Source organism: Argiope bruennichi, chromosome X1 (genome assembly GCF_947563725.1).
Source record: "Argiope bruennichi chromosome X1, qqArgBrue1.1, whole genome shotgun sequence".
NCBI lineage: Eukaryota > Metazoa > Arthropoda > Arachnida > Araneae > Araneidae > Argiope > Argiope bruennichi.
The window spans coordinates 92,039,103-92,061,584 of record NC_079162.1 but is presented as its reverse complement, the minus strand read 5'-3'; the positions used below and the strand labels follow the sequence as shown (position 1 = coordinate 92,061,584).

General features: G+C 28.8%; 1 protein-coding gene across 1 annotated transcript; it reads right to left on the bottom strand.

The window, feature by feature from the left end:
• Positions 1–4,268: 4,268 nt before the first annotated feature.
• Positions 4,269–21,946, bottom strand: LOC129958404 (uncharacterized). The gene is made up of 3 exons (XM_056070872.1): positions 21,267–21,946; positions 13,490–13,567; positions 4,269–6,831 (listed from the first exon to the last, which is right to left on the bottom strand). Exons 1-3 carry the CDS (start codon positions 21,834–21,836, stop codon positions 6,661–6,663), a joined length of 819 nt encoding a protein of 272 aa, XP_055926847.1. The 5' UTR covers positions 21,837–21,946; the 3' UTR covers positions 4,269–6,660.
• Positions 21,947–22,482: the final 536 nt, after the last annotated feature.

Here is a 22,482-nt window from a genome sequence, read left to right as displayed (position 1 = left end):
GGTGTTTTAATTTTGATCACCTTGTATATAAGCCCTATGGTGCTTAAAAATTGCTTGAAATCCTCCACTTCCAAAAATCAAGTGTTTAGAATAATATCAGAACGTAGCTGAGCTAGAAAGTATTATAAAAGTTGTAATTGAAAAGGCAACAACCATCGAAATTCACGGCTTTACGGATGGTTTGTAACGCTGCTTTGGGCTGAATTTTATTGTAAATTCTACAAATCAGCGGAAGAAACTTAATAAAATTTGCGACCATAAAATATAGAATAATAGTCTTACCATTTCAAGGCTAGATCTGTTAACCACCATCTTACTATCAAAATTGGTTTAAAAAATGTTGACAGCCATTAAACTTGCAGATACGATTCAACTTTTTCCCTATACTGGATTCAGAAGATCCCATTGATTTAAAAACGCTTGTGGCATACAAAGTCACAAATGTTCAAAAGTCATCTGCTATTAGTTAGTTGCACCATGGCCCATCTGGACAAAGTTCTGCTGACCTTACATTACAAAAAAAAAAAAAAAAAAAAAAAAACAGACTTTTCTTTCTTTTTTCAAGAATTCGCATTGATTAATTCAAGTGATAGCAGTAACATCCGTCACAATTAAATGATAGATAATGCCAAGGCCACCGCGTTGAAGATTCATCCTATAAGCCTGGAACAACCGAAAAAGTAGATGGAATAAATGATAGTTGCTTTTCGCTTACCATGTTATTTACATTCTCTCCCCTATCGATGTGCTAAAACTATGTTGTATAAATTTCAATTTATGACAAACGATACTGTTTACTTGCTTGATAATTTTAATAATTTAATCACGCATAGATTTCAGCATAGGAAAAATATAAAATGATTAATAAATATTTTTTTTTCAAAATCAATTTAAAATGTTAAAATTTGCATGAAAAGTTCATTCGGCAAAATAAGTTAGAGACTGTTTCCTACAAAATCTTCAGAGTAAAATATATTTTAAGCCATTTCATAAGTAATATATAAAAGTTAAGAATTTGCAGAAACTATTAAAATTATCATATTCCCCCGATTAAAAAAAAAAAAAAAACCATTATCACCACAAAGTGTGATTGATCTTTTCTTTCGCCCTTTCTGAGATTTAAAATGCTTTCATCGATATGTATAATTTACTTTCAATTAAGATTAATGATACATTTAAGAGTAATAATGTGCGTATATTTGCCTTCATGTATTTTAAAATTGCTTCATTTGAATTTGTTACACAAAATTGCTTAAAAATATGTATTAAAACTAATTACAAACGTTAAATATTTTTAAAAGTTTAACAATGTCTTTATTTGAATATATCAGCTTACACTATAAATATCAAGCAAAGAATTCTTTGTATTACAAATATAAATTCTTCAGATCAAATAATAATTTTAAGCAATTATCATATCGCAATTTTAGGATATATTTAGAGTTCGAAAATTATATATAAATTTGAAGTCACTCTTTTTGGCATAAATATCAGTCCTTGATTTTGACCTCTAAAGAACATACATAGATTAATGCGCCTTTTGCCAAGTTTCACATTCTGTTTCCACTTTTAATAATGATTCACAATTCATTTCCACAGCGTTCCTTGAACTGCAGCATTTTGCGCATTTTCTTCGCTTGTGTTTTCTATTTTTTTTTTTTTTTTTCTTTTTTCATATGCTTTAAACACTATTTTTCTTTTCTCCGGTTTACCTTCGGGTTTCACTTTAAATATTTTTTCTGTTGCAGTAATTTTTGTTATATTTTCATTTGTTTTTATATTATTTTATATATATATATCTTTTTTATAATGAATGTAGGGACATGGAAAAAAAATCAATGCATCGAACACTTTTACGCAGCTTACATTTCAAACGAATATTTGTGAACAGTTATAAAAATGATCTGTAAAGTTTTTAAATAATAAAAAAACATTAGCAAATTTTTGTACAAGTACGAATTGATAGTGTTAAATATGTAAATGAATGTGTATTATTGAATAAAACAACTACTAGAAATGCATTTTTCTTATGTGAATAATGAAATATGATTAGAATTTGATAAAATATACTTTTTAAGAAAATGAAATGATAGCTTAAAAATGTTTCAGTAAATTAATTGTCCGCATTTAATACTCTTTCTGGTTAAAAAATATTAAACATAAAAAAAAATAATTTAAAGTATCATTTGGTGGAAACTTGAACTTGTAAATCAACAGCATTGTGTCATTTACGTTTCAATAATAAAGTTTTCAAGAATATGTCATCATCAAGAATGTTTCAAGAAATAAACATTTGTCCTTTAATTTTTAGCATCTCTAAAAACTTTTTGATTTAAGCTTGTAGATTAAGCTCTATGGATTTTTTGACTTTTTCAAATGATATGGCTCTAGAATACTATTTAACTATTATTTAGTTACTTATTTGTTATCAAATATACAAATAAAAACATGAATTTCGAATACATTAATTATCTTTCATCACTCCTAGTGATGAACTTTAAAAAAAATCACTAAATATTCTTAGAGCAAAGTTACCACATTAACGATCGAAATGAGAATTTGTATGATGGAATGCATTAATAAAAAATCAATTGGCTAAGTTTGGAATTGAAACAATCCCTAAATCTATTTTTCTTGAATATTTCCAGTTATTTTGAATCGATATATTTACTGTTTTAAATCTGGGAATTTACAGTTGAGGGTTACAAATGGAAAATCTGAATGAATATTATGTAACTATAAATGTGTGGATAATCCTTTACATGAATGCATTTTCCATATCTTTAAAGAGGACATCCTTCCAAGATAAATGTCATATTTTTCTTCAATTTAGCAAATTAGCATGAGCAATATAAAGAGCCCAGATGATTTTTTGATGGATTACCACTCAGAAGTGAAGAATAATTCGGGAATTCAGTGTGCCTGATGGTACAAAATCTGGAAGTTTAACCTGTCATCACTATGTGCTCTTCTTTCATGATGATTCAAAGAGGCATGAGGAATATACTTAAGGGGACAGTGGACTTTGAAATAATGAAAAATGGATAAAAACATTCAATTTTATTTTTATCATTTCATTACCAAAATATATATTGATATTCAAGTAAAATAGTGTTATAAAATGTATTATTAAATAAAATAAATATTTAAAGGGTTAAGTAGAAAAAAAACACATCTTAATGACTTTTCTCAAAATGATATTGTAATTAGATTTAAGTAGAATTGAAATGCTCCAGGTGTCTTAAGTTTGGAAGAAATTAAATGAAATTGATAATAAAGATTTCGGTCAAACATTAAAAGAAAATATGGTATGCTTTTTATGTTTCGAGAGTTTTTAGATATTTAGATTTTATTTTAGTTCAGAAAAAAATATAAAATTCCAATGAAAATTCAGTAAGTGTACATAAATATATTTCTAAAAAAATAGCATTTAATTGGAATTGCAAAATAATATGTAGTTTTGTTCCAAATAAATTTACATTAAGTAAGAAAAAAAAATTAAAATGCCTGGAATGTTTTAAAATTTTTAAAAAATATATATCTTTTAAATTTTTTAAAGATAATATATTTTGTTTTAAAATGTTTTTTAAGAAATGTGACGTATTTCTATTTTAATACATATGCATAAAAAATTTCATAACAATGACTGAATAATTCCCAAAACTGTCAAATAGAATCCATTGTCCCTTAACAGAAAATGCAAAAAATCTTCTGCAGATAACCATAGTCGATTTAACTGCATAAGAATTAGCTAAATCTTTGTTATATCAGGTGAAAAATGTGAAATTTGTTTGTTTAGACAAAAAAATAATTTTTAAAGGGACAATAGTTATCTAATTCCAGAAATGTATTCTTTTGGATCAAAATATACTTTGTGTTCTTGGTAGAGTAAGACACTTTAATCTACTCACAGAATAAAAACTGTTTTTCAATTTGCTTATGAATCATTTTTATCTTTTGTATCTTCATACAGGTACTGAAGTTACTTTAATAAATGTTCGTAATCAAATTTGAATCATAAATGATATAGCATTTGCTATTAGAGGTTGTTATATCTTAAGGTAAGTGCATAGTGTAAAATTCAAGTAATGGCAGGTTTGCCAAGTGCAAGAATAAACATTTCAAGGGTATTTATTAAAGCTCGAATTGACCTATGTGGATCATTTAATATATGCTTACTCAAATATCTATCTATATGAAATATTTATTTAAGATAAATACTACCTTTTATCTTTGAATGTTTCTAGAAAGAGTAATGAATTTAGAAATAGTCACAGAGTCCTTTATTGGCACATTGAAATACTTTCTCACTGACAGAGAAAATTTTAGTACTATTTTCACTGGCAAAGGAACAAGCATAAAAGAAGCAGTTAATGTGTTCAAAAAAATTTTGAAGAAATTATTTTATAACGAAGGCACAGAAAAAATGAGTTCTTAACTTCAAAGAGTATAAAATGACATTTTAAATCTCCAGCCACACCTCATTATTTTCTTCTGTCATGACATTATACTGAAATGAGCAATTAATATCCTGCATTATACATATATTTGGAGTTTCAGTTTGTGGAGCAAAGATTGTGGAGTTAGATCTGTTTTATTATCGAAGATAGTAGGATGAGGTACCGGTGATCTGACGGTTCGTTTGTTCATTTAAAAGTAAAAAATAAGGGGAGAAAGATTTTTGTGAACAAGACAGTAAAAGTGTAGGAAATTTGTTGCTGGCTGAGCACTGATATACACGAAACAGATTTTGAGACCTGGCTCCAGCATATTTCACAAGTGCACTTTCATTTTGCAACCGAGGAGGGATGGATTCTTAATTGCAACCAACCATACTACAGATAAGCCTTCAAAAGGTCGGAGCCTTTAATTCAAAAGAGCATATGCAAACAAATATTTGCAGGTTATTGCTGGTTTTTGAATCGTTTTTTTATGCATTTTTTGTGACTGCAATTCCAAATCCCGATTCTAATGAAATTATAATTTTATCACCAATGCTGAAATTTCATTTTAAAAATAGTCTCATTAGATTATTTATTTTACTCTGTATTAATGCATTTTATGTTGGTTTAAATTGAAATTACCTCCTAATATACAAGTTGTCTTTTTCAATCTTGGCAAAATAATCAAATCAGTTAAAACATTTTTAACTATTTGATAAACTATTTTTTTTTAATTTTAAGGTTATGATAGGTAAATTGTTTAGTAATACATATATGGAAATATTGAATTAAGATTGATTAAAACTAAGATTATTATTAAATCGATGCAAAAATGTTCTATCTTCTGTGGCAAATCTAATAAGATAGAACAGGCAAAATAACAGTGGTTAAATCTCCAGACTCCAATTAGAAATCATTTTTTTTAAAATGACTTCTGCTTAAAATGCTTCTTTTTTATATATTGATGACAAAAATTTTAATTCATTAATCTGAAAGCTAAAGATGTGTATTTCTCAATAATTTTGTTCAAAAATCAATTCAAATCTTTAATGTTGGTGTAATTTGTTATGTTTCATAATTTCAATATGGGCAATTTATTTCTAAAAGTTTATAAGTAAAAAATTGAAAAACATCACAAAGAGTCTCGAAACGCTGCATTTGTTTAAATTTTACTTTTCCGTCATATATCATAACAGATCTGTGTTTGGTTGAAATTTCGGATACTGCCCTTTTGCGAATGTGAACTAAAGATGAATGTGGACTAAAGAAATATACCTCCCTCCAGATTTCAATGCATGAGGCGACCATTTCCAACCCTAGTGTGGAACCAAACCAATGGGTATAAGCCACATTTTCTTTGCATTCCAGATATTACTATAAGGAATTAACATAAAATATAAAAAAAATTTAAGAACACAAATACTGTGATGCTTTCATTTTAGTTGTATCCTTGAATCTAAATTAAACACAGGGCTAATGAACTCAACTGAATTGCACAAGCACAAAATGGTTGCAATTTTAGTTTTCTTTAAAGTATAGACCAATTTTTTTTTCTAATTTAATGTGTCAATTTATATCAGGTATAGAAATAATCACATAGTAAGCAGTAAATAAAAGGACCCCAAGGCAAAGAATAGTATTATAACTAACTCAAAATGCTATACTATGGAGTAAACCTAAGTATGAAAAATATAACATGATATTCAGAAATTTGCAAGGATACTAAGCCAATGACAGAGACACAATAACAAATGACACACACACACACACAAAAAAAAATTATATGAATGAAATGACTTAATTCATATAATACAGACATCATTAACAAATACCAATAAATGAAATAACACTTACAAAGATAGATGATACAGTATACTGTAATAATGCATTCAACACATTAATGATAAAAATATCGTTAACAAATTGACAAGACCAATAAAAAAATAATATTTAATAAATGAAATAATATTACAGATAGATGATACAGAATGCTACTATAATGCATTCAACACATTAATGACAAAGACAGCATCAAGAAATTGTCAAGCACCAATAAATGAAATAGCACTTACGAAGATAGATGATACAGAATACTACAATAATGTATTCGACACATTAATGACAATGACAACATTAACAAATTGACAAGTACCAATAAACAAAAGAGTACTTAAAAAGGAAAATGATACTAATATACAGAAATAATGCCACAAGTGAATCACCATATTAAATCATCGTCCCAATAACCCTCACTTGGAATTATAGGGGGTCTTTTCAATAAATCTTTAGCAGTAATCTTGTTTACACAAACAAATCCACCAGGAGGAGGCACCTTTTTCGGTCTCTTAGGAGATGACGAGGTATTTTCGGTAGATTTCATCTCGCTATCCTTAAAAGGTTAAAAGAACTGTTTTTAGAACTTCAACCATGTATGAAATACACTTTCATTCACATTTTACCATGAAGATTCAATCCTGGGGACATTTAATAGACTAGAAATTGGTGAAGATAAGATTTTTCTCACTCCTTTTTACAAAACATAGATAATTATTTAAAGCATTTATTCGAACAAAACCTCTTGCATATTCATAAAAATAACACTTTAATTTGGAAAGATATAAAGGTTTATTTAAAAAATACCAAATTTTTCCTTTATTTTATTAAATGCGGAGATTTCAATCAAATTAAGCAACACTTGCAAATTATTCACCAAATTATACTACATAATGAGGAAAAGCGAAAGAAAAGCATATTAAAATCTAAATCCATTTCTGTAAATGTTCGATGATATATGTTTATTTTTAGTAAATTATTTTAAACTGCGGATACGCGAAATATAACATTTTTCCTTTCATAATTTCAAAGCCCGATATATAGGGCAACTTATTTATATAAAAAAATCCAGTTGAATATCATTTAGATTTAGAAAGGCGTTGGCATTCCAGCGAGCTAATTTCAGTTACTCTCAATAAGAAGTCAAATTAAAGAGGGATTTCCACAAACTGATATTATTTAAACTTGGAACAATCGAATAGTTATACTGAATTCTACAGAAGGTTAGTAACATACTGAATACCCTTTCACATTCATAAATTAAATATATAGTTTAAATTGCAATAAATTAGGCAACAAAAATAACAACGAATTACTATATTATTTATAGATATATTACTTACATTCTGTTAACTGAATTACAATATAATTAAAAGTACCCGGTCATTTTTATTTTTTGGGTATTCTGCAAATGTATCAGTTAGTAATGTAAGGTGACTCCACCTTTTGCTGCAATGTCCACTGCTACACTATGAAGAATACTATACACCAGTTTTTAGAATGTGTTTACAGGTATTGCACACCATTCTTGTAAAATTCAACAACTGAAAAGCCCTGTTAATGTGCGATGTTATAGTCTAGGTCGAATTCCAATTCATCCTATAATTATTGAGAAATTTGATTGCCTCATACATTGATCGGAATTCAATCCATATCAGAAATATTCCAAACACTTTCCATTTTTTTAAAAATAAGAATGGTATGCAATCCTTGTAGAAACACTGCAAAAATTAGTGGATAACCCTCCTCATAGTGTAACAGTCGTCACGGCAGCAAAAGGTGGAGTCGCTATATACAAGGTGATCAAAATTAAAACACCCCTATTCTGAACTCTCTTATACAGCAAACTACTCAGTGTAAAGGGTTGTTGAACATACGATTCAAAACATCGGGAAAAGGAGTTTGCGAAATATATATATATATATTTCCAGAAATACCCACAGATGGCGCTGAAGACACAAAATACATATTTGTAACACATTTTATTCGAACATATCAAACATTCCTTATCGATGCAGGGGAAACTACTTAATACGGTTCCCCTTTTCAAGATGTAAAATCTGCCTTTTGTGGACAGCGTGTTCTACTGCGGATCGTAATTGATCGATTGAGATGCTTCTCACATGCAGATTGATACTGTCTTTCAAATCTGCCAAGCTTACTAGATGTCTTCGATAATCAAGATTTTTTAAGTATCCCCAAAGCCAAAAATCACAGGGATTAAAATGTGTAGAACGAGGTGGTTAAGTTGCCTGAAACGAGCGATTAGTTACTCTATCATTAGTAAAATGTTTCTGAAAAAACTGCTGTACACAGAATCTAATGTGTGGAGGCGCTCCATCTTGCATAAAGGTAATTGAATCAAGACATTGGTGCTGTTGCACTTTGGATACAACAAAATTTTCGGGTGGTTTTTTTTTTTTTTTTTTTTTTTTTTTTAAAAAACTCCTGGTCTTCTGCGTAAATTCTCAAATTGTCGAAACTCTCGAAGCGCAGCTGTAGCATTTCTTTGGCTTTTATAAAACAACTTCACAAGTAAAGCGCGAAGCTAACGCTGATAAGAATGAAATTTTCCAGGCTTTATCCTGTTTTATGCTCAGAACAATAGCAGCAAAATAAAGGTTTATGCAAATTTTTGTGCTTACAGTGCGAAATTGCAGTTACAATGACACTTTAAATTTATTCACTTTTTTCATATCTGCTATAGAAATTAGAAGGGAAAAATTCCATGACGCGTTTTTTTGTGTGTGCGTGTGTGTGACTATTTGTGTATTTTCAGCATATTTTCTGCTGTACAGCGCCATTTATCGGTGTTTCTGGAACTAATTTCTTTTTTTCGTGTAATCCGTTTCTCCACGTCTTGAATAGTATGTTCAGAAATTTTGGAGTCTTTACACTGAGTAGTTCGCTGTATAGAGAGCTCAGAGTAGAGGTTTTAATTTTGATCACCTTGTATATAAGCCCTATGGTGTTTAAAAATTGCTTGAAATCCTCCACTTCAAAAAATCAAGTGTTTAGAATAATATCAGATCCTAGCTGAGCTGGAAAGTATTATAAAAGACGAGTTGCAACTGAAAAGGCAACAACCATTGAAATTCACGGCTTTGCGAATGGTTTGGAACATTGCTTTGGGCTGAAGTTTATTGTAAATTCTACAAATCAGCAGAAGAAACTTAATAAAATTTGTGAGCAGAAAATACAGAGTAATAGTCTTACCATTTCAATTCTAGATATTTTAATAAAAGTGTAAATCAGTTTACAGAATGTAAGAATTCTAACATTTGTGCATATAATAACAAATAATAAAATAATTTTGTTATTTTTTAAACTTAATTATCTGCAATTTATGTTAGATATTTGATTTTAAGTATGTAAGGATATTCACTATATTTCCAAACTTTTACAGAATTCAGTATAAATATTCGATTGTTCAAGTTTAAATAATACCACTTTGTGGGAAAATCCTCGTCATTTTGGCTTCTCTATGAGAGTAATTGAATTTCAGCTATAGATTTAGATTTTAATATCAATCTTAACTTACACTTTTCCACATTATGCTGTATGATCTGAATGATAATTTTTAATTTCATTTACACCTCCACATTTTACAAACAAATAAAACTCAGGTGTCAATTTGGGATTGTTTAAACGAACCTTAATATCTTCCCAAATTAAAGTGCTATTTTCAGGAAAATGCAGGAAGTATTGTTCAAAACAAATATAAGTATTGTCGAAAGTTTCAAATCATTACCTGTTTTTTGTAAAAAGGAGAGAATAAATATCTGTTTGACTTTCCTCAATTTCTGGTTGATCCCCTTAATGCCCCCAATCCGAAGAACCTTTGAGTTAATTCACAGAATTATTATTTAGTAGCATTATTTTATACCACAATTAACAAAAAGATTTACAAAGAAAAAAATATTTTTGTTCTATATTTGAGATTAAAAAAGTCCCCAAAATCTATAATACATTATTTATTCTTTTTATAAAATCATTCGTTTAATTAGAGAAAAGACATTTTTATAATGATAATAACCTCCTATAAGTTAAAGTAATCGTTGTACATTATTCCAGTTCATCACAAACTAAATGCTGTTAGATAGTTTTTTGCCTCTAACAATATGATCCATCAGTCTTTTAATTGGTTTGAAACAGCAAATTCTGCCACAGGTCATAAACTACAAATTCTGTACAGAAAAATCATTTTGAGGAAAAAGGACGAAGTTTTTCTCTAATCATGAAAAATATCTTCATTTTCATAACCTACATGCAAGATTAATCTCTGTCCCTTTTAAACTATATTTAGAAACATGTCTAATATAATTGGGTAAGAAAACAGTTTGTCGGCACAAGACAAGAATGACAGTCAAGTGTTTTGTTGTGTGACTGTACTGCGCTGATGCTAACCAATGATTCTGATATTCAATTTCCATTAATTTAATTTTTAAAGAATCAGTTATAGAGAAAGTGGTATAAATACATGAGCTTGGGTCCCTTTCTAGAACCACATTATTTTGTATATGTTTTATTCAAAGACCCTTGAACAATAAAAGGTATGAAGATGAAATTCTTAATCAATATACAAGATCTTACTGTTAATGATAATTCTTGACCACATCGAAATAGGTTTGCCATAATTATTATCTTATTAATCAGGGGACTGTGTGAAATTAAGAGACCATCATTCTTTATGGACTAGAATCCTATAAAGTATCTCTAGAACAACCTTGATACAAAAGTTGGAATTCTCTATCTTCCTCCTCAAGCCTAAAATTTATTACGCAAGGGAAAAAAAAAATTTTTGCATGCCCACAGAATTATATTGCAAAAATGGAATACAGAGACATGCAAGTTACGTGTTTCAAAAAGCACGGTTATCAAAAATAGCATATATTAAATATAATTCATATGACAATTCACATGTTAAGAATGAGTACCAAACAGGTATGCTTCAAGGTGATCTTCTGTGCCTAATAATTACTGAACATTGGATTTCCTGCATATAAAGAGAATTTTAGCAGGAATAATAGTCAGGAGAGGACATTATTTACTAAAATCTTTCATTAAAAAAAAATTATTCGTGTGTGTTCAGACTTATTGAATAAAAACAAGCTTTAAGTATGTTTTTGGAGAAAATTCTAGGACAATAGAGTTACATATTTTAAACTGAAAAAATGCAATGATTAATTTGATTAAAATATTTCCACTATTATAAACCCAAAAACGCAACAACTTTCTTGCTTACCGCTGCTGATGCTTAGGTGACAAGCACTAAAAACACATCTATTTCAGTTAATTCAAGAAAACTTACAATTCAAAGTAGGTTTTTAGATCACAATAAGTGCTCTTATCATTAATCAACTTCTAGCTGGATTATTGGATACTGCTTTCACACAAATTAAAATTCACAAATTTTAAAATATGTTCCGACGGCCAGTTGCCTTTACAGATATGGTCGTAAATCTGTCATCTGACCCATTGCAGGACCACTCTCGCCTCTGACGCTGATCTGAAGCTTACCACAAACTGTCAGTAAAATGAACAGGCATCAAAGAACCTCGGAAAACGACAAGTGCGGGAAAGAGGACAAAATGCGCAGAACTCGAGGCGAAACAGGGCTATAGATACCAAGTCCAACAACAATGATGGCCCGTTTGAGCTGGCATGCAGTCTCGTTTGTTTTCCTCTTTTAGCATGAATTGTAATTACCTGTTTTCTCATAATACTTAGGCTTATTATTTTCTTATAAAGCGAGCAATATGAAATAAATGAATTTTGCGGAACTTCTCGAACCCATTGAGCAAAATTAAGATTGATTATTTTATCCCTCCAATTCGTATTGAATATGGATTTTCGAGCACCTCATCATTTTAATTTTAAATAAGCTCAAAGTTTCTCAAATAATAGAGAAATTATTAAAAAAAACTCAAATATGGTAGACTTTATAACGTCAAATAGAGATGGCATACACAAGTTACCATCTTCATTTCAATCTGAGAAAATGATCTTGAAGTATACCTAGTTTCTTCTAAATAAGAAATATTGTATTTCTGACCTGGTCAAAAGAATAACACATTATGATAATCAAACATGCAACAAGGAACAGTTTCATATTTAAGCTTTTATAACTCATTTTTGGTTCAAAACAGGAAAATCATAGTTTGCACAAAATAAGTCTATATAGAGTATGCATACACTAATATCATTTCTTGATTGTATCAAAAAAGTGCTATAAGGCAAAAGGCTATGTTTGTAATACTTACTTTATAGTAGTGAAATCAGATAAATATTTTTACTCATTAAAATATGCATTTCCTTAAAATAACAACAAGTTAAATTAAGTAATTAGTAGATTATCTTTATACTAAGCATACACGCCTACAAATTTTGTTACTTACTACCAGAACAAACAGAAGTGGTCAAAGGTACAATACTCCCCCCTGCAGTCAGAACTACGTTCTTCAAGCTCTTGAGAATAATACCATCATGAAATTATAAAAATGATTAAAGTAGTTTCAAGTAATGTCAGGATATAAAGGATTAAATATTGTTGACAATTTGAAAATATGAACTTGAACAGTTTATAAATGGTTTTCACTCAAACATGATGAATCTTAGTAAAATTTCCAGCTTATAGTCCAAAGTACTTTTAATATCCACTTCATGGAAGTCCTGCACTTTAACAAACCTAAGATGCATTTAGTCACACAAATATTTATATGCTTTTTATTATCACCTTTCCAAATCCACACACACATACATACGGAAAAACTTTACAATTTGATTAACTTTAAAAAAGTAATAAAAACGCGCGAAAAAATCAATCTGATTAAAAAGAAGACGGAAGGGGAAGTAATCATGATATTGGAGGCTATAATGACTCTGAAATTATCTTGGTTCCATTACTGCTACTAATTAAATTAATTTTAGCATGGCATTTTTTCAAGTCAGATCGAAAAATAAATATCTTTGCAAACTGTTCGTGTGCAAGTGGATTTGAAAAAAAAAAAGAAAAACACCACCTTAAAATCTTTTGGTAAGTCTTTAGTAAAGTCTTTTGGTATAATCCTTAAAACAAAGAAAACAGAATTAACCCAAAGGAATTTTAATTAATCATATCTCCAAACAGAGTTATAATTAAAGATAAAAGAGATTCTGATACAATAAAATGTTCATTCATTTTATAAATAGAAAGGATGGTAAAATTTCGTTACCTCTTCATCACAATTTTCCGACACAGAACAAGCTGAAAGTTCGTCATCGTCTTCCAGAGGATTATAATCTCCGTCAAGCTTTAAAAATAAATTGTACTTATAAGTTAAAGAAAGCTTTCATATTTCATCACAATGTTATAAAAGATTATAGCTAGATACAAAATATAATTAGAACTTTATTCTTCCACACAAAAATTTGAAAACTTGTATGGATTTCAATATGTAAATATTTTATTTCGAAGTCTGTTAGACATGAAAAGGTTAAAACTAAAGTACACAACAAAATAATATGACTTCACAGTAATTTGAACAGAATTAATTCAAGAACAAAGTTGTTCTTCAATGATACCAGAATGCCACAGGATCTTTCTTAATACAGAAATAAATTCTTTCGTTTTGAAGATATTTCAATGGTAAAATTTGTCTACATATGGTTGAGATTAAAATTATTTTCTTAATATGCAGTCAATTAAACAAGCTCCTAATTTATTTAAAACAAAGAAAGTGTCATAAAATAAAACGCCTATGTACAAATATTTATACACATAATTTTCCCCTTCAGTGATTTTACAATGAGATTATGTTAGGGATTTCTTTACCATGTGTTGACTTCGTCAAGGGGATTTAGGTTATCTTTTTAAAAGGATGTGCAGGTGATAAGGATTTTTATCTACTTGTTCCTAGTGTGGGAATGTTGGAATCAGCAATTTTAAATGTTTCAGTTAGTGTGTGTGAGAAATAATTAAATAAAAAAAAGTGGGAAGTGGATCAGGAAATAAGAGATCATTTTAGAATGAAGTGAACATGGGTAATTTGAGATAAAATTAGAAAAATAATTAGGATTTAAATTGAGATAGAATATCAGATAACTCATTGAATATTTATTTCATATGATTTTTCTTTTAAAGTACTGAAAAATTGCACATCAAATGCTATGTATTGTACTACAAAGTTATACAAATTGCATAAATGCAATTTTCATAAATAAAAATGTACAAAGATAATTTTAATTACATTTATTTGCAATATATATTAATATGTCTTTTAAAATAAGCAGCTTAACAAGTTCTAGTAAAAAACATAATTTAATATTATTTTCAACACTTATATAAATATATTGATAGTTAGCCTTTTAAACTTTTTTAAAATTAGAAATAAATACTCAATATTTGCAAAAAATTCAATTTATATTGAATTGGTTAGTTCATTCTTTCACTTTTTGTTTCTAATTATTGAACATTTGAACTTAAAAAAGTAGAGAGAAGATAAATGATAAAAAATAATTACACATGAAAAGAATATTCTTTAGGGAAAAAATCTAAATCAATAATATATCAGAAAACTGCAGGTATTTTTATTATTACTAAGGTCTTCCAAAAGGATGAAGATTTGTTGCCGTTCCCATGTAAACAACAAAGACATAAAGACATGTAAAGCATGTCTATAAAATAAAATAATCTAATATATGAATAAAAATGATGATACCTATTTGTAATATATTCCATTATGTAGTGAAAGCATAACTATATTTAAATATTTGACGATTTTGTTAAAATTTAAAATACATAATTCATTTTATGAAAGGATGAAATTTGCATATGTATCATGTCATAAAATGTATCAGTGATATTAATTCCTGTTCCGAGTGCAAGATATTTTTGAAATATCTCTACGTGTCTGTGGGTAAATATATAAGGTGGCCATAAATTAACTTTCTGTCTGGTGGCATCTGCGGTTAAAACTAATGAACGAAATGAAACCACATTTGATATACAGATTGTGGAAGCCATAGAAAGGTGAATTCCGCAAAAAAAAAAAAAAAAAAAAAAAGTATCAAAAGTTGTCAATAGGGGAAATATTGGCTTTGTAGGAGTACATTTATGAATGAATAAATGAAACTCACAGAAAATAATCTTTTATTCATCATTATTAAGGTTCCCTGGACGCCATGTAACATTTTCAATATTCTGAATTTTCCAGTGCACAATATATTGCATACAGTGTAGGAGATTCTCCATTGCTGCGTGTAAACTGCCAGTCTCAATGTTCATAATAGCCCATCTTATGTTCTGTTTCAAGACATATAGGTTTGCTTCCGAGCAGCCACGGCATTACACTGTCTAGTGTAGAACGGTTTTATCAGAAAAGGTAGGGCCCATATTAAGCACATATCAACAGTCAAACACAAACAGTCCAGAACAAATCAATAGTCAAGAATGTACTGCTATCAGGTCGTTTACACTTCCCTTTTACAAAGAACGCATGGCGCTGCTATCACGCACTCAGTAGGAATTTTACATAATCCACCTCGATATGCAAATTTCCTCCTTCGTACGTGACAGCAGCGCCAATATTTCACCTATCGGCAACATTTAGTACTAATTATTTTTCCTGCGGAATTCATCTTCCCATGCCTTCCACGATCTGTATATGAAATGTGGTTTCATTTCGATCATTTGTTTTAGCTGTAGATGCCTCTAAACAGGAAAAGTTATTTTATGGCCACCTTGTATTTTTGCAGTTGTGTGACCTAATAGAAGAAACTTTTAAAACTTTAATTAATTTCATTATGGGAGAAATATATGAACATGGAAGAAGCGATGATAAGTTAACGTCCGTTTAGATCGTGATACAAGTGCAAAAAAATAAAAGACAGAAATTTTTCCCTTCAGTAGTTTTACAATGAGATTTTGATAGTAATTTTTTTGACATGTGCGGACTTAGGAAAGGGAAATTTAGGTATCATTAAAAGAATGTAGCAAGTATTAAGGGGCTTACAAGCACTATCCCTCCGCTCAGAGCACGAGAACCTGCCGAGTTCATCAGTTTTAAATTGATTAAATAAAAAAAAATAAAAAAAAAAGTGGAATCACGACCTTATGGACCTATTACCAAAATTCGTGGGGATTCCAGAATTTTTCATTTTGTCGCCAAGGCAGGAGGTCATTGATCCGGCATTGGTTCAGCATCCACCAGATCTGACCATAAAACTGTCTAACGATGAAATCGATTACGCTGGGAAGCAACATTATAAATTCGCAGCAATATATGTGTATATATATATATAGGGTGTTGCCGAATTCCACCGACAAATTCAGAGGGGTGATAGTAGGCATCAAGAGGATAAAGAATCACCATACAACATGAGGTCCCAAACGACGTTTAGTAGGTGAAAAATCGCAAAAATATAGGGAGTCGGAGGACTGTTGGAAACTGTAAAAAATTAATAAAAAAAATAACAAATGGTGTTTCAACGATGAATTTTTCTCTAAGTGAAAGCACATTAAAAACTTGATGAAAAATAAAAGATTGAAAATCTAAGGAATTTTATATTCTATAATTTGTTATAAGGGTGTAGTGTGAGAACTGGGGAGTTTTAAAAATATTCAAGAAAAACTAAAAGGGGAACCAGAAAACATCACTGGAACATTAGTACCAATGTTCGTAGAGAGCGTTGTCAAATTTGAAAGATAAATTCAGAGCAAGGATAATAGGCATTAAGTAGATGAAAAATTATCAGAAAACATAGGGTCGCAGGCCTATATAGGCCAACGAGATATACATCCATAATCAATGGTGTAACTAGAGAGGGGCAGGCAGGCAAGTGTGCTGGGACAAAAAATTAAACTATCAATTCATTATATTTAAAGAAAATAAAGTTTGTATTCCCAAGATTTTTAAAAATTAAAACAGTTTCAGCAAAGTGAGAGAAAATTAAAGGTTTTCTAAGGTAATGGGCATCCCTTATTGGGAATAGTGGCTTATTAAATCTATGGCTTACTGCTGATTGTTATTTTAAGCATTAAGCAGAATAAATTATGCAAAACTCATATCAGAGAATTTAAATCTTTTAGATTTATGTGAAAAGAAATAGCTTCATTTTTAGATTCTCCCGAAGCCACAAACATACAACAACAGCATAACAAGAGGTTGCATAAATTTTTTAATCTTTCAATAAGAGTTATCTTGGGTGCATAGTCAAACTTTATCTTAAAAAACAAGCACTTTATTGGCACTTTTTAAGCACCTTTAAAGCAAAATAAGAACCAATATAAAGATATTTTTGATAATAGAATCATATATTGTGAAACAAAAAACAAGTTATGTATTAACTAAGTATTCAGTTTTAAACATAAAATATTACCAATAATTATTTTTTGTGTTTCACCAACATTAAACTAAGTTAAAAATGTCTTTTACACAAGTTTTGTTTGAAAATTTTAATAAAGAATTTTTGTTGTATATTTAAAATGATTTCTTTACACTAGAGTTCATAATGTTACAAAAAATTACTATACCACTACTTTATTAACATTTCAGTTCCTTGTAAAAAGCTTACAAACATAAGTAAACAAAGCTTGAATATTAAAAAAATGTTAATTTTACTAAATATGTACTGAAATTTGTATTTTTTTTTTTTTTTTTTTTTTTTTTTTATTTCTTCAAACACTTTCAATTTCCCACCTAATAGCTTTTTCCTTCTCTTAGATTTTGATAATGAAAAACTTCTGACTTGTTGAATAATAATATAGCTTTATATTTAATTTCAGCAATTTCTCTTATCTAAAATAAATTTCATTTTTTTGTAAAGACATCAAGAAACCAGATTATTACTTTATATATCATTAGAAGCTATTTTATTCGCCATCTGTTTCTTAAAAAATATGCAATATTTTGAATGGTCTGAATTAATACTTACTGAGTGGATTCCCCCGGATTGCTTTCTGTGGTCATAGACTATACATTGCGAAATTAGATATTTCATTTAAATTTCTCTCATCAATATTTTTCTCAATGGTGAAACTTCTTTCTTCAGAAGTTTCTACATGAGAAAGGACTACAAAGGCCTGGTGATATGATCTCGACTACAGGATCAAAGGGTTCCGAACTTGAGATCCAACACCAACGAAGAACCATTCTGAAGCATATTAAATCCAATGGGGTGAAAAATTCTACAAAAGTTGGAAGGAATGCACCAGCTCAGGTTTTGCCTTTGCCATCTAATTGAGGTTCAAAATTATGAGTTCTGTCCAAAAATAGCTGTAGTTTTTCTTTAAAACGGGCCATCAATATAAATGAACTAAATTAGTACATGAAATATATAATAAAAATAATTTTCATAACTTTCCACAGTTTTGTGCACTTAATGTCTTTAAATAAAGAATTTTAAAAAAATGCTCAAATAATCTAATTTTTTAACATTAAAATCTTGAAACAGAGTAAACATAGATAACTATCATCTACATGCTTCACGAAATAAATGTATGTACTCAACGAGAACAATATCACAATCACCTAAATTTTTCTGATGGAAGGGCAACAAATAACATGTTTCATTTTTTTTCATACATACTAGATTTCTGTGCCAAAACAATATTTTTTTACTGATGCATAAAAGGAGATCTATTCATTATACATTCAAACATTTTAAAAACAGCTTATTGATAATCTTGAATGAAATGTATATAACTTTATAATATATTTCTTTTCTGGAATGTAAAGCTTTCAAAAATGTATCTCCTCTTACAGCTACACTCACTTGATCAATTGCAGAACATAATACATTATTAGAAAAATTAAACTGACATTCGCTATTTAATGAAGAAATAATTTCAACTAAGAAACTACTCTTCAAAATTTTAAAAAGATACAGTAATTGTAGTACTAACTTAAGAATATCATGTATAAAAAGGCAAAAATGGATCATCACTGATAAATTAAAAAACAATGACTTAATACACTCTGCAACTTATAAGTCAGAGCAGTTTCTGAAACTAACCTTCCCTTAAAAATTGAATCATGAATATTAGAAGGTATATTTATGATTGATATAACAAAATCATGTTTCTCAAGATAAAATAATGAATGGAAAATACTCATAATAAAACTAAATTTTATTTTTTAATTGGAGTACGAGTAGAAAAAGGAGGAGAGGGATCGCAGGGCCAGACTAGATGTAAATAAGCCCGAAAGATCACATTAATTTTCATTTCTTGAAATTTCTATCAGAAAAAAAAAAGGTCAATAGTATTCTGAATGACTGACCTTATGGTATCTGGACTAATGCTTTTGAATAAGAACCTCAAATAATTTTCAATAAACGTGAAAGTGTATCATGGAAATTATAAGCAACAAAAATTTATACTACGATTTAAGACGATATAGATATAATAACCAAACATCAAATGGTTATTTTTATCACACACACATTCTTAAATTTATTTCTTTACTTTTAAATTATGAGAGACAGCTCAGTTGATACTTTTGAAGACAGCAATATCAAGAGCAAGTACACAATTTTTTTAGATAAATAAAAAAAAACTTATATTTTCATATCTCTGAGCTTCAGTACAACAAAGGGGGAAAAAAGCCTGTGATTCAGTTTTCTAATACCTAAAGCTTTCAAAATTTTTCATACGTAATATATGCTCTTTAAATGCATATAAATAAATTTTACTAAAATTATAATGAAGTGCAATTTTACATGTCATAGATAAATTAATACCATGTTAATTTTAATTCATCTATTGTTTAAATGCATATTTTTTTAGTCCTGAAATACATTTTAACTTTATCGCAGAATCCCAGATATATTACAAAATGTTATTAATTGTAAACTTTCATATATAAATTTAACGATATGCTTGATATAATTCTGTACATCATTATAGATATAAACTTAATTATTTAGACTTTTGAAAAATTTTATATGTTTTAACAAAGAATTTATTTCAATATTCAGAGTTTCCATACAATGCTTAAGTGAAAAAAAGTAATAATTTAACTTTTTCATCATTATTTGCATATATAATCTGTTTTGATGAATTAAAATATTTGTACATTTTTATTTTCCACATATAAATATAAATAATTTTTTATTTGTATTTCTCTAATACATAAAAGTTTCACACTACTATTTGACTTTTTATTTTAGTTTTAATTAAATTATTAAAATTAGAATGGATAAACTTTTCTGTGCAGCTTTAGCATAAAACATTCCAACTGATTTTATAAAACTAGCTTTCCAAACATTTTTTGAAATATTCTAAAGACATATTTTATATTCAAAAGCTGCCCACACGTAATGATCACTGTGAAGTTATTTGTAATGTTTAAAACATATTAAATCCAAAATATTTTATATATTATTAATTTGGTTTAGTTACAATTTCAATCTTTGCACTCCTCAGTATATCGGATCAGAAAAAAATAAGGACAACACTTCAAAATAATAGAAGAAAGGGTGAAATTTTGGTATTTACCCTGTGTGCCTTTTAATGTATGCATCACTATCCATAATACAGTAGGAATACAATCCAAATCAAAAACTTTTTATTTATACTTTAATAATAATAAGCAAGTAAATTGACGAGGGAAAGAAAAAATTATGAAGATATATTTGTTTACATCAATTTTAATTTTTTATTGTCATAAGAGTAAAAGTAATTGCACATCAAAATTCTATATTCTTATAGAATCGAAATTGTAGAATGAATTTTATATGAATGAATATAAAGAATGGAGAATTGAGATAGATCTAAAATGTTAAAATTACAAACATTTTTAGAGTTAAATGTCAACTGTTTTTTTATATTTATCAAATTTCCTCTCTATATATTTTGTACATAAGAAAATGTAGAAATATTAACACATCAACACTTAACATTTCATATGATTCTTTTAATATCAGAAAATTTTACTAACAATTTTAGGCAAAACAAGGATTTAAATTAATGGAAAAATCTTAAATGAAGAAAAAAATTAATGAGTGAAATACCTCCTCTAGAGTTAGTGGTGTTACTGGTCTTTCAGTGGGCTTTAAAAAATATGTAGGGTCTAATACTTTTTTGAAAGCATGTTTCCACTTCGGTGGGTTATGAGTACTGTCTGTTTTCTTACATTTAAGTATTTTAAAATTCTTTGCCAATTCTTCAGCATCAGCAGCAACTATTTTTGCAATTTCTTCTTCTTCATCATTTTCAGAATCACTGTACTCTCTATCGGGTAAGTCAGAATGGCGACAGTGACGAAAAGCCTCGATGAATGATTGAGCTCTATTATTAACCTGTGCAGCGCCTGCCGTGATTGATGAAATTCTTTTCTTGTTGATGAAATGATTCTTTTCTACATCTTCAGAATTTTTAAGAATGGAAATGCTGTTGACTCTATCATTTTCTGAATTTACAGTATTATCCTGCACACCATTTTGTTCTTCGCCATTATACGCGTTCAAAGGATGAGGAGCATCATTTTGCTCTTCCATATTAGTGGTGTTCAAAAGGTGAGGAGCTAATATTTTTTTGAAACAAATTTTCCAGTCAAGAGACCGTGACTCTGTAGAGTCCATTTTGAATTTTAAAGATACCTTATTCTAAGTTTTAATTAGAACAAAAAAAAAAAACGCCACTACAATACTACCGCCAACAACCCTAAGGCAAATTTTCAATCTAAACACTGCGCATGTCAGAAAAGAAACACTGCGCATGTCAGAAAAGAAACAGCTGCCATATTGTGCTCGATTTCCATAATAAAATTTTCGGATTTTTTTTTGCGCCGTTCATTGCAGATTTGATTCTGCGTTCAAGAGCTGGCCGAAAGAAAATTTTGCCGACCATTGCTAAAACAATGAAAAAAATAATGTGATTAATTGATTTGATGCAATAATGAAATTTGATTTCCATTGCAATAATGTCATCAAACATAAAAAAAATATATATATTTCAAAACATTTGTTAAAATCATGGGAGAATTGTAAGATTGAATGCCAATTAAATTGATATCATTTAAAAGATCAGTGTTGTAGCTTTTTAAGTCTTAAAATGGCGTAACAATAATTTTTGTGGGATGATAGTTTTACGGCCGTATTCACCAACCGTAGTTAAACATCAGCTGATGATTAAGTGCTGCTCAGCGGTGAAATTGGTATTCTCCAGACCAAATTGGCTGTTGATTCGTCACGGTCGATTTCGCCCTGTTTTGCACCATTTTTTGAT

What these genes read in the sequence shown, in the direction of transcription:
- LOC129958404 (XM_056070872.1), bottom strand. Translation starts at nt 21,836, where the DNA reads ATGGACTCTACAGAGTCACGGTCTCTTGACTGGAAAATTTGTTTCAAA. An exon ending in CACCACTAACTCTAGAGGAG is followed by an intron (nt 13,568 to 21,266) that starts GTATTTCACTCA and finishes TTATTTTTAAAG; the next exon opens with CTTGACGGAGATTATAATCC. An exon ending in CGGAAAATTGTGATGAAGAG is followed by an intron (nt 6,832 to 13,489) that starts GTAACGAAATTT and finishes TAACCTTTTAAG; the next exon opens with GATAGCGAGATGAAATCTAC.